The sequence below is a fragment of the Phacochoerus africanus genome, chromosome 2, assembly GCF_016906955.1.
Source record: "Phacochoerus africanus isolate WHEZ1 chromosome 2, ROS_Pafr_v1, whole genome shotgun sequence".
NCBI classification, from domain to species: domain Eukaryota; kingdom Metazoa; phylum Chordata; class Mammalia; order Artiodactyla; family Suidae; genus Phacochoerus; species Phacochoerus africanus.
The window spans coordinates 179,086,302-179,098,745 of NC_062545.1; the positions used below are offsets into that span (position 1 = coordinate 179,086,302).

Consider the following 12,444-nt stretch of genomic DNA (forward strand, 5'->3'; position numbering starts at 1 on the left):
AATGATTTTGATATGGCATTGGCATTTACTGAGATTTACTTAGCGATCGAAGTGAATGAAAATGAGAAAATTTCCACTGCTGTCTGCCATGTCCATGATCTAGGACTACTTAAAGACAAGAAAACAGTGATTATCAAATGCTGGATGTACTCAATAATAAACAATTTTTTTAAGATTATAAGACATGTAGGATAAGAATATTCAACTCACAATGTACCTTACTTTTAATGATGCACCTTACACAGTCTTGTACTATAAGTTTGTTAACACTGTAAAACAAAGTATTGGTTTTATGATGGTAAAACTGGGTGGATTGTTTTTGGTTGATCAATCTTTCTCCAAGCAAATTCTGTCTTTTCTGCTCTCCAAACTCAAAATGCTATTCTATGATTTAAATAAGAAGTGCAAAACATTTCACAAATCAATGGATAATACAAAGAAGTGAGGGAGAGCTAACAGAATATAGGTGGTAAACAAATACATCTTCAAAAATGTGTTGTTATGTCACTCCATGGACCTTACAATGGAACAGGAAACAATGTAAAGACTTACATTTAAATTTAAAAATATCATCTATACCAACAAAGGATAACTAAGGTTAACAGTGGTTCATTTGAAATGGATATATTTTTACATAATCTATAATCTTTAGCTCCCTTAGGAAAATTTTGTACTTCACTGTTTCTTCTCATTTTACCAAAATATTTCTATTAAGACAAATCAACTTTTAAAAATCCTATAGATACTTTGAAACCCTTAGGATAAGAATATAAGAATTCCCATTGTGGGGGAGTTCCCGTCGTGGCACAGTGGTTAACGAATCCGACTAGGAACCATGAGGTTGCGGGTTCGGTCCCTGCCCTTGTTCAGTGGGTCAACGATCCGGCGTTGCCGTGACCTGTGGTGTAGGTTGCAGACGCGGCTCGGATCCCGCGTTGCTGTGGCTCTGGCGTAGGCCGGTGGCTACAGCTCCGATTCAACCCCTAGCCTGGGAACCTCCATATGCCTTGGGAGCGGCCCAAGAAATAGCAACAACAATAACAACAACAGCAACAACAACAAAAGAATTCCCATTGTGGCTTAGAGGTAATTAACCCAACTAGTATCCGTGAAGGTGCAAGTTCTATCCCTGGCCTCAGTCAGCAGGTTAAGGATCCAGTTTTGCTGTGAGCTGTGGTGTAGACTGCAGATGTGGCTCAGATCTGGCATTGCTGTGACTGCAGCGTAGGCTGGCAGTTGCAGCTCTGAATCAACCCCTAGCCTGGGAACTTCCACATGCTGTGGGTGCAGCCCTAAAATATATAGCTTGTAAATATATATTGTAGCTTAGTAAACCAGATAGGAAGATAAAGAATTATGCAGTTTAGGTAAGTGTGAGCACATCTTAAATAAATTTCTTTAACAGCAATTATACCATGTAATTTCTATAGCATATCTAATGTTAGAGGATTTCAGAAAATTAACCTCAACGTGCCTCCTGTCATAGTGAAAAATGCATAAATTAATTTCAAAGATTTGTAAATAATTTGGATAAGTTCTGAGTAGTGTAATATCTATGATATAGAAAAATATATTCTGGAATTAATGCAAAATGATTAAGATTTTATATCAATAAATCAGAGTCATCAAGCTCTTCATGGAGAATCACACACACAGACACACACACACATACACACACACAAAAGACAGTTAAATTTCTCACCTGCCTTATACCCAACCGGTATGCAACAATCCGATCTACTGCATCAGGATTCATTTGAGTCCACTGTAGACTGTAGGAATAAACACGGTGTCTGTTCTGCCACACGGGATTGTAGGTATCATAATAGAATTCTGGAGCATAGGCTTTTCCTAAAAACAGAAAGAGTGCTCGTATTTGAATGATGGTTATTACAGGTGAACATACTTATACTTTGTGACCCTTTTATTCCTTTTATTATGTGTTCTGTAAGTAATCCTTGTATTTAAAAAGTAGTATGATTAAAATCTGCTTAATTTCTAGAGAATTTTAAGAAATGGTGCAAGAGAATTTTCTGGTTAGTTGGATAAGCATAGTGAGAGGAAGAGAAGAATCAATGATGACTATAAGATTTTTGGCTTAAGCAACTAGAAGAAGGGAGTCTCCATCAACTGACATGAAAAGCTATGGGAAGATTAAATTTGGGGAGAGAAGATCAGAAAGTTATTTTTGAACAATTCAAATGATCTAAATGGAGATATCAAGTGGGATATACTGGTATAGAGGAGAGGCCAGAGTTGGAGATATAATCTTGCCAACCATAAGCAATAGATAGATATTAAATTTAAGCCGTGAGACTGATGAGATCACCATGGGAATGTGTGTGGATAGAGAAGACTAAGGTCTGACCACGAGGGAAATCTAAGGTTAAGAGATACAGCAAAAGATAATAAAGGCCTGAGACAGAACAACCAGTGAATTGGAAGGAAAATGAAAAATGTGGCATCCTAGAAGAGAAAAGAAGTGTGAGATAGTGGTATGGGATTAAGAGACACAAAATATTATGTACAAAATAAGCAACAAGGACATATTGTACAGTACAGGGAAATAAACCATTATTTTACAATAGCTTTAAATGGAGTATAATCTATAAATATCGAATCACTATGTTGTACACCCAAAGTATAGTACAGTATCATACGTATTTATACAATATAGCATTACAGATCAATTATACATCAATAAAAATAATAAAAAACTACATCAGCAAGCAATGATCAACTCTGTCAAAAAATCAGTGAATATAATAATCCGTGTTTATATAATCTGTGTCTTTGGTCAATAAAATTGATATTAACCAAACAAAACTTAGCAACATGAGAACTTTGGTTAATAACAAAGACAATTTAACCTAGAGTTTAAAGATAGGTGAAGTACACATAGTGTATGTTAAATACGTAAATCATCTATGTTTTTTTCTTTTAATTGCCAAATTGAAAAGTGCACAGACCACTGGAAATTATAGGTCAATTTCCTGATCTTCTGAAATATAGATTTTTTTTCACGCCCTCTGTTTTTTGCCAACACATTTATTTACTAGATCAACAATATTTAGTGAGCACCTACTAAATGCCAAGTAGTGTTCTAGGCACTGCGAATACAATGAATAAGGAGATGTGGCCTCTGTCTTGCTAGAGATTGCTTATATTTTCTCAGATTTTTCAAATAGATCCACGATTTTTACTGGATTATGATTTAATGAGTTTTATGTTATTCAATACTTTTTCTTTTTATTTGAAATTGGACTAAATATTAAATGTCTTCCTGGGGTTTTCCTCCTGGGATCCTGTATGCAGGAACTTTTCTTGGCTGGTTTTACTTTCCCTACATTAGTCACCTATCATCTAGGGACTGCAGAAGAGTTGATTCCTAAAAATTTATTACAGATAGTTCAAGGATGGATTTTGAACACTAAGAATGAAAATGATGGCCTCTCTTCCCCTGAAGAGTTTTGCCAGGAAAAAATGTCAGATGAACTAAATTTAATTTCTGACAAGTATACTAGTAAAATTAAATGCATTGAATTATGTATCTAAATTTTAGTAACATTTGGAAATCTCCTACATAAACATTGTGTGCATTAAAAAATATTCTATGAATATTCATTCAGTTTAAATGATTATCAATTTTTTACAAAGAATCTTGCATAGAAGGAGATTTTTGGAAAAGAGCCATCACATTCATTTTTTCCCCTGATCCCACATGATAATTTTACTTATTACTAACTAATAATTACTTATTAGCACAAAATCATGTTGACAACACTTAGCAAAGTCTAGATGAGAGGACTACAATATACTGAATAAAGGCATCAATGACAACTTGTATTGAGACTAAATTTTTCCAACTGTTATTGAGGAGTAACACTGAATAGTAGCCTAAATAAACACCTAGGGGGTTTGGTTAAAAAGAAGCACCCAAAACCTGTAAATGAAGTAATGAGCTGTTTAAGAATGTGTCAATTTATAGTATTTTCATTAGAAATTAATGTCTAAAAAAAAAAGAAATTAATGTCTAGACTGAGTTGATAGAAGAGCCTCAGTGGTTGGTTTTTCATTTTGTTTGTTTATGTATGTAGGTACATATGTATGTATGTATGTATGTTTGCGGGGAGCAGGAAAAAGAGGGGCTTGCTTTTGTTTATTAGCCAAGGGGGAATGACAATGGGGTATTAGATTTAGTTCTAAGTATCACTTTTTTTCTTAAAACAAATGATGTATTCAAATAGAAATGAGAGAATAAAGTTACAACCAGAGTCTATTTAGCATGGAAAAGGAAAAACAATTTCTCAAAAACCAACATACGGGCTTTGTGGGAGTTGAAACTTTCTCACAGAGAAAGAAAATCAACTAAATTTTAACAGATCTATGAAATAAGATAAATGCCATTGAGTGTCTATTAAAAGGGTATATGTTTTGATTTGAAGTGTTCTACCAGCCCCTTCTGAACATGGTCTATGATTTTTCCTTCACTAGAGGTATTCATTTAATTACCTATTAGATATTTAGTAGTGTTGAGATGTGTGGGTGACTGTCCACAAAAAGGCCATTAAGATAAAACTGTCTCAAATCTATAGGGTAATATGCAATACCTGCCTATTGTTTATTATATTACTTCTATTGTCTTAAGCATACTTATTTATAAATTCCACTTAATGTTTCCATTACCCTTAGTCTAATCCTGCTTTTTGTTGACTGCCAGGGGAGTAATTGGCTGCATGCCATAATCCTAGAACTGATTGTTTATTTAAATAAATACTTTCCAAATTATTGAGCAGGTTGATACTGAAGTTAAAAAAATCCTAATGACCTTGTGAATAATATGAATCTGTTTATCAGAATCTATTTTCAAGTTTGTTAAAAATTAAGCTACCATCTAACCCTCTTTTAAATATTCCAAATAGGTCAAATTTTACCATAAAATTCCATTATTATCTTTTTATTAATTGTAGGTTATTACAAAGGCTTTTTGATGTATTGTTTGCATTACTTCTGTATTACATATGAGTGACATCATCTGTAATTGTTTTCATAAAATATTAGATTAGAAGAGGAAATAGAGATGACGAATTCTGAAGTCTCATATAACATATAAAGAAATTTGGGCACAGAATATAATTGATGATGATTAATGAGTGTTGACAAAGTTTTACTTTAGTTGAATAATTCTACCACCTTAGAATTAAAATCAAAAGACAGTTTTTAGATACGGAATAAATAATACTGATTATTAATAAATTATTAATGATAAATACTTTTGAGCAGTTATAGTTAGATATAGATATGCTTGCTATATCTCAGAGCACTTTTTACTAAACCTCTTTTAGATAAACTTTATAAAGGACAAATGCTTTCTGGTTTTGTTTGAGAAATCTATTTTAAAAGTTAAAAAAAACCCACAAATTTGTTCTCCGATTTCAGAGCCAATCATATTTAATACAATCATTTTATAAGAAGCATATAGTAATATTAAGGAAATACTCTTATAATAGTCTTAGGGTCTGACAACCAGACGTGACATCTGCTGGTTAAAAAAGGAAATAATTCATATTTTTTTCTTTTTTAATCCTTCAGGCATTTTTTTCTCCTTCCAGCAAGTATGTCCTTCACAATTCCACTTTCTTTAATATTGTAGTTTTTATTTTTAATGCAACATTGTCACAGTTTAAATCTTTTTAGACTGACCTAAAACTACATTCATTATCTAAACAGGCAGATAATTTTTAGATACATTGTATATGACTATCTTCAGATATTGGATTTTAAAATAATCTTAAAATACACAGAGAAAAATATATTTCCTCAAATTTTTAAATGAAACGTATATAACATTACATTGATCCTATTTTGCAAATAGCTACTCACAGTGATTAAATTTCAGTTTCAAAATATTACTTTATAAAATTCAATGTAAAAGGGATATTAAGAATATATAACATGTTAATTTCCTCTAAAATGTTAGATAAAAGTGTAATAGAAATCTTTTTTAGATGCATATCTATTTCTCAGGGGTCAAAAAACAAAGAACTGAATACTAGACACTGAATAGGAGTTAAGGAGAAAAGAAGGACTATTACCCTTTGTACCCCTGGGAGCTAGAATTTTAAGCCTATAGAAAATGAGCTTAATAGGCCAATTCAAGATGAGAAGTTGGAAATGAGGCACCGCATATGAGCAAGATCAGTTAAAAACAGCAATCTCGAACATAGGGTATGCTAGGAAAAGACTGTCCCTCACTGGCATAGGAAAATGAGAAACATATCTACATTAACAAAATCACTCCTTGTTAATGATACTATTGGATTGCTTGAGTAGAGCCAATAACAATTTGTTCTTAAAAGACATGCTTTCAACTTAGACTGCAGAGAATTTCTCCAAACTAAACCTCAATGAATATGAATCCAAAATACAACATTCCTAACGTAATAAGAAAATGATCTATTATGAGTGACTAAGAAGGCCAATAAACAACAGGATTAGACTACAGATAAGAGAAACATGAAAGTGAATTTACAAATAAGAGTGCTTAAAACAACTGAAGAAGGAATTCCTTGGTGGCCTAGCAGTTAAGGATCCAGGGTTGTCATGCTATGGTGTGGGTTTGATCACTGGCCCGGCAGCTTTTGCATGCCATAGGTGAACCAAAAGAAATTTTAAAATGAAATAAAACAATTGACGAAATATAGTAGAGAATAGTAAACAAACACTATGGGACCCTCTATGAAAGATTAATTAATATTCTTTATTGCAACCAAAGATAGGCTTTACAAGGTACATAACTGACATTTTGTTTTTCCTTTTTTTTAAGGGCCACACCTGCTGGCACATGGAAGTTCCCAGACTAGGAGTCTAATCAGAGCTACAGCTGGCAGACTATGCCACAGCCACAGCAATGCCAGACCCGAGCTGTGTATGCAACCTACACTGCAGCTGGTGGCAATGCCAGATCCTTAACACACTGAAGAACAAGAGGAATCAAACCCACATCCTCATGGATACTGGTTGGGTTCTTAACCCACTGAGCCACAATGGGAACTCACATATCTGACATATTTATTGATCTTAGAGGAGAAGAAATTAGACATGGGTAGCTCATGTAGATATAAACAAAGAGAAGAAATAAAGCATGGACTTAGGTGGAGAAAAATGAATGTCTTAAAGACAATATTTTAGAACTACCACAGGATCTGATAAGGTTGTAATATGCAGTGTCTATCTTTCCCACCAAACTTGGCACTCTTGAAGAAGGATATTCTCATTAGCTCTTACTACACTGGCTGACACAATGTATGTGCTTGAGTGAGGCAGGAAGAATAGGTGAGTGCTAGCCGAGGAAGTGTCTTGTTCAACACAATGTTTGATACTTACCCAATAATCTAATTATTCTCAAATTATTTTAACCAGTACTCCAATGGGAGAAAAGATTTAGAGTGAATCTACTGGTTTTCATTTCCCAGTGTGAAAAGAATTCAGTGATATCAAACAACTGAATGAGAAATAAATTCATAATCAAATTGGTAACTATAGAGAGATTTCACAAAAGCACACTTGCAAAGCATCAAAAATAATTAAATGGTTTAAAACTTTTCAAAAGTGTATTTATTAGTATAAGAAGAGTAGCTAAGAGATCTATGGAAACCTTAAATACTGATGATATTCTAAAAATCTAAAAATCACAGGAATCACAGCTCTCTGCCGGTATGTATTTTAAGCAGAAGCTAAATACGATTTTGGACTCAGAATCATATTGTGATTAGATGCTGGCTAAGGCAGTGGATTACTCCTAATGATCTATTAGACATTATATTACAATAAAAATCTGTGCAGCTCTCTTTCCTTCCTCCAAAGGCCAGAAGGAAGAAAATGCAATTGTTGGAACCATAACTAATTTCTCTTTAAACTAATAAATCTTAAGTCATATTGAAAAGAAAAGAAAAGCTTCTACAGAAACTGTGATTTTCTAAGTTTTTAATCAGAAGTGCCATATAAATCCACTTTGTATTTTACAACTGTAACTGGTGAGAAAGAAGATGATGGATTGGATAAAAAAGAAACTCTCAGCAGGATCAGTTTGAAGGGACTGTCTTAAAAAAAAAGATATTCAATTTGGGAAATGAAGAAGGCTGATTAATTAAAAAATAAATGCAGTAAACAACTGATCAGCACTTGGCCTCTGACTGGATACTGGGAGAGGACTTTTAAATTTTCAGTCTTCAGAGACTAAACATTCATCAGAATCTCTCACTGAGATGGAAAATGATTGCTTATATCTGTAATCTAATATATGGCACAAATGAACCTTTCCACAGAAAAGAAAATCATTGACTTGGAGAACAGACTTGTGGTTGCCAAGGGGGAGTGGAAGGGAGTGGGATGGACTGGGAATTTGGGGCTAATGGATGCAAACTATTGACTTTGGAATGGATTAGCAATGAAATCCTGCTGTATGGCACTGGGAACTATATCTAGTCACTTATGATGGAGCATGATAATGTGAGAAAAAATAATGTATATATGTATGCATGACTGGATCACCTTGTTGTACAGTAGAAAACCAGAACACTCTAAACCATATATAATGGAAAAAAATAAAAATCATTAAAATAAAAATATAAAATGTAAAATAAAATAAAAATCAATGACAAAAAAAAAGAAAGAAAATGACTTTATGCATCTCATCCTGGAAGAAGAGTGAAGAATTACATTAACTCTTAGGATCCTTTCCTTTGGAAAGCATATTGTCTTGATTCAAAGCCATGTAAAAGTATTATGGTAGTCATGACAGAAGGTATATTTTGAGGATAAAACGGTTTCATTCTGTAAAGTCAAAGAAAATTGTTTTAAAAAGAATCAGTGTATTCACCTTATTATCTATAATTGGTATTTATTTATATGATATAATACTAGGCCTCATCTCACTAAAAGTAAGCAATCATTGCTTACTAAAAGTAAGAATTGTTACTGGGTTAATGGTTCTGTTTTTATTTGACTAGAAAGGTGGTAAATTAATATGAAGAAGGAATGAAAAATGGAAAATATGTAAATAATACTTAAAAAATACTACCGTGTCTGATAAAGGACAATTTATCTTAGAATTAAGGTAAATGTCACAGCAGCAATAAAACTGAATGTCATCAAGAGCTTGTTCATCTATGATAACTTGTCAATACATATGCAGGGAACAAAAACATAGCAACAGCCATGAAGTAATGACATCTTTCAGTTAGTGACTGAAGTTTGTAAAAGTAAAATTGCAAGTTGTATAACAATTTATAACCCAACTAAATAATTTAGGTGAAATGCCTTTGTACTTAAAACAGAGAAGTATTTATCCATACTTTGTCCTTCCATCTTGAGACAGCCAATATGTTTTCAAATGACCAATGGTTAGAACATTATTTTTAAATTGCAACGTAACTGGCTTTATTCATGGATTCCATTTTCTTTTGCTAGAGATCAGAGCTATGAATATCATATTGAGATCAACTGCCCCATGACTACATTTTAACACACAACATCTTCCTTTGAATTTAAAGCCCTCGAGAGCAAGCTTATTGATTGGATAAGTAATAAAATTACTGGCAATATTATTACTCTTTACAAATCACCTGGCTCTGTACAGAAAGCTTTTAAAGTTGCCCAAGCATAGGTATAGTTGCTTTGGTTACACTGTGATTTTTTTATGAACATTACACCTTTTCAAAATAAAACTGCTAAAATAAAATAGGTTTCTCACTCTCTAAAAGATGGCTTTGTATTAAGTTGGTGCTCCTATTTGCTACCTGGAAAAACTTTAAAAAATAGCATTGTTTTTCTCTAAAAATCTAGCCGCTAGAACAATACTTTTAATAACTATATGTTCACATGAATTTACTTTATGAACTGATAAATTCTTAATATGTATAGAGCATTTTTACAAAGGAAATAAAACAACAGAAACTGGGAATAAATTTTATAGGGTTTATGGCTAAATTCCTTTGTAAAAGGAAATCTTGCCCACTCATCTTTGACTTTTTGTCTTGCATTTACAGACTGATATTTTGATGTCTATTGTTTAAAACTATTACAGTTTATTCTAATAACATCTAATTTCACTCATCACTTCACACCCACAAAAGCCTCCTAGCTCAGTATTTGTTGTATAAATGAATCAGTAAACTTTTCTCCTGATTGCATTTCCGTTGCCTACATTGTAGTGACTCAGTTCGCCAATGACAGAAAGTTGCTAAAACTCTAGTTTTGTTCTCACACATTTTGAGTCCTTAAACCAAAATGCTTTCTTGGTATAATTTCTACCCCCTTTTCAATTCTTATCTTCTGGTAACCAAGTCACGACTGTTCTTCCATTCTTTAATTACTCTTTCTTCTATGATCATTATTTTATACTATAATACTTGACAGTTAATTATGAAAACACATTGTAATGTTACACCAATATATCAGAATTCCTGCAAATATTTTCTATATGATCACTTTCCTTTTTCTGATTAGAGGCCCTTTCCCAGATTTAGACATAATGTAACTGGAGCCAATAGAGTGGAGTGAACAACTTAAAGCAATTAAATCCTTATTGTTTTAGAAGAATCTTAATGTTTCGTTTCTCACATCTTATTATATCTTGCATAATTTTGAAAAGGTGGTGGCTATCACATGTTGTACTAGCTTCATGCCCTGCCCAAATTGTAATATTTCCCACCTTTTTTTTTTTTTTTTTTAGGGCTACACCTGTGGCATATGGAAGTTCCTAGGCCAGGGGTCAAATTGGAGCTATAGCTGCCAGCCTTTGTCATGGATTTGAGCCGTATCTGTGACCTATACCACAGCTCATGGCAACACTGGATCCTTAAGCCACTGAGAGAGGCCAGGGATTTAGCCCACATCCTCAGGTATGCTAGTTGGGTTCATTACCACTAAGCCACAACAGGAACTCCCCAATTTATCTTTTAATAGATTATATACACCATTATGGCAGATACCTCATCTTTGATATATTGTCATATTAATTAAGAATATGAAGAAAAACAACTGAACTCAAAGAACATTTCTACTAAAATTTTTCAATTAAACAGTCATTTGCATCTGTATTTTTAGGGAGGGAATGGGGAGTATTCAGGTACTTAGTGCTTACAGAGTTGTTTTGTCATCACAAGTACATTAAATGAAACATTGATTGGGAAAAGATATCTAAACTTGTTAATATCATTGGTGAAAATATCTCCCTAGAACAGAACACTCAAACATGTACTACCAATTTCAGTAGGACCTTGACAGACTATTTCATTATTTTCCAGTTGTAATGTAAAAGAAAAATTTTAGCCCAATTCCTTTCAATTTATATTAGGGTCTTTTTTTTAGGATAAATAAGATAATGTCAATTTAATTGCAGTCATGTTAGTGAAAGACTTTACATAAATTTCTTTTGAAGCTTTATTTAAATAAACAAAAGTTGCTGGAATAATCAATAGATCATCCAATAATATCACTGGAATAACAAAAACTATTACAGAGAAAAATGTAATAATGTACTTGGACATTACCTAGAAGTTGACAAATCTCAGTTATTAATCATTAAGTTTTCTTGCTTGATCCATATAAGGGTGAAGTTGATTAGGATTACAAACTTAATCTTATAAAATGTATTTGGAAAAATGCCATATAGCAGATTCTCATGACATGCTCATGAAAAAGGTTCATAAAATTCATACTATTATTTAAAATGTGTCATTAAGTAAATAAAAATTACATAGATAAGAATTTTTTCCCCTAATTAACAAAAACCATTGAAAGGAGATACTCAGATCTTGTGTGGAAAACTTAGTCTTTTTATAGTTTGCTTCAATAATTTAAGTTCCCTTGAATACACTATCCTATCATTTAATTAAATTTTCCTTTACAGATACTTCCTAAATAATTAGATATTTAGAGGAAATGTGTTTATAGAAATATATATTTGGAAAATTATTTACCTCTAATGAGTTCAAATTGTCTAAATTAAAATATCATTTGTACTTCATTTTTTTGAAACACAGAATGAACACAAGATCCAATTATAACAAATTCCCCTAAAACCATCTTCATATATTAGCCTTTCCCTTAATCTCTAAAAAGGCAGAGGCCATTAAAATAAGACCAAAGAATATGGCCTCAGAACTATTTGCTAGGAGGTAGAAACCATGAAAACAATAATCAGGTGCAAAGACTATATAACTTACCAAGAATCCTGCCCTTGGTTATTAGGAAAACAAATCACTCAGACTGCAACTAGGGTATTCAGAAGTAATATGGTTTAGTAATTACATCCTGCAAGAAAAGCGTCCATTTTAACTAGTCACTAAATGCTCAAGCCAAACATATCCACCTCAGTTAGAAGCTAATGTGATATGTTTCCCACTGTAAAAATTCTTCCCAAATTTAAGACACTTACGG

The 12,444-nt window shown here is 32.7% G+C and overlaps 1 protein-coding gene across 1 annotated transcript in view; it reads right to left on the reverse strand.

Moving 5' to 3' along the window:
• MDGA2 (MAM domain containing glycosylphosphatidylinositol anchor 2) overlaps positions 1 to 12,444 on the reverse strand; it is an 826,502-nt gene that overhangs the window by 93,119 nt on the left and 720,939 nt on the right. Inside the window, exon 10 of the mRNA XM_047767260.1 lies at positions 1,703 to 1,851. Coding sequence (XP_047623216.1) covers positions 1,703 to 1,851 — 149 coding nt within the window. The remainder of the gene's footprint in view (positions 1 to 1,702; positions 1,852 to 12,444) is intronic.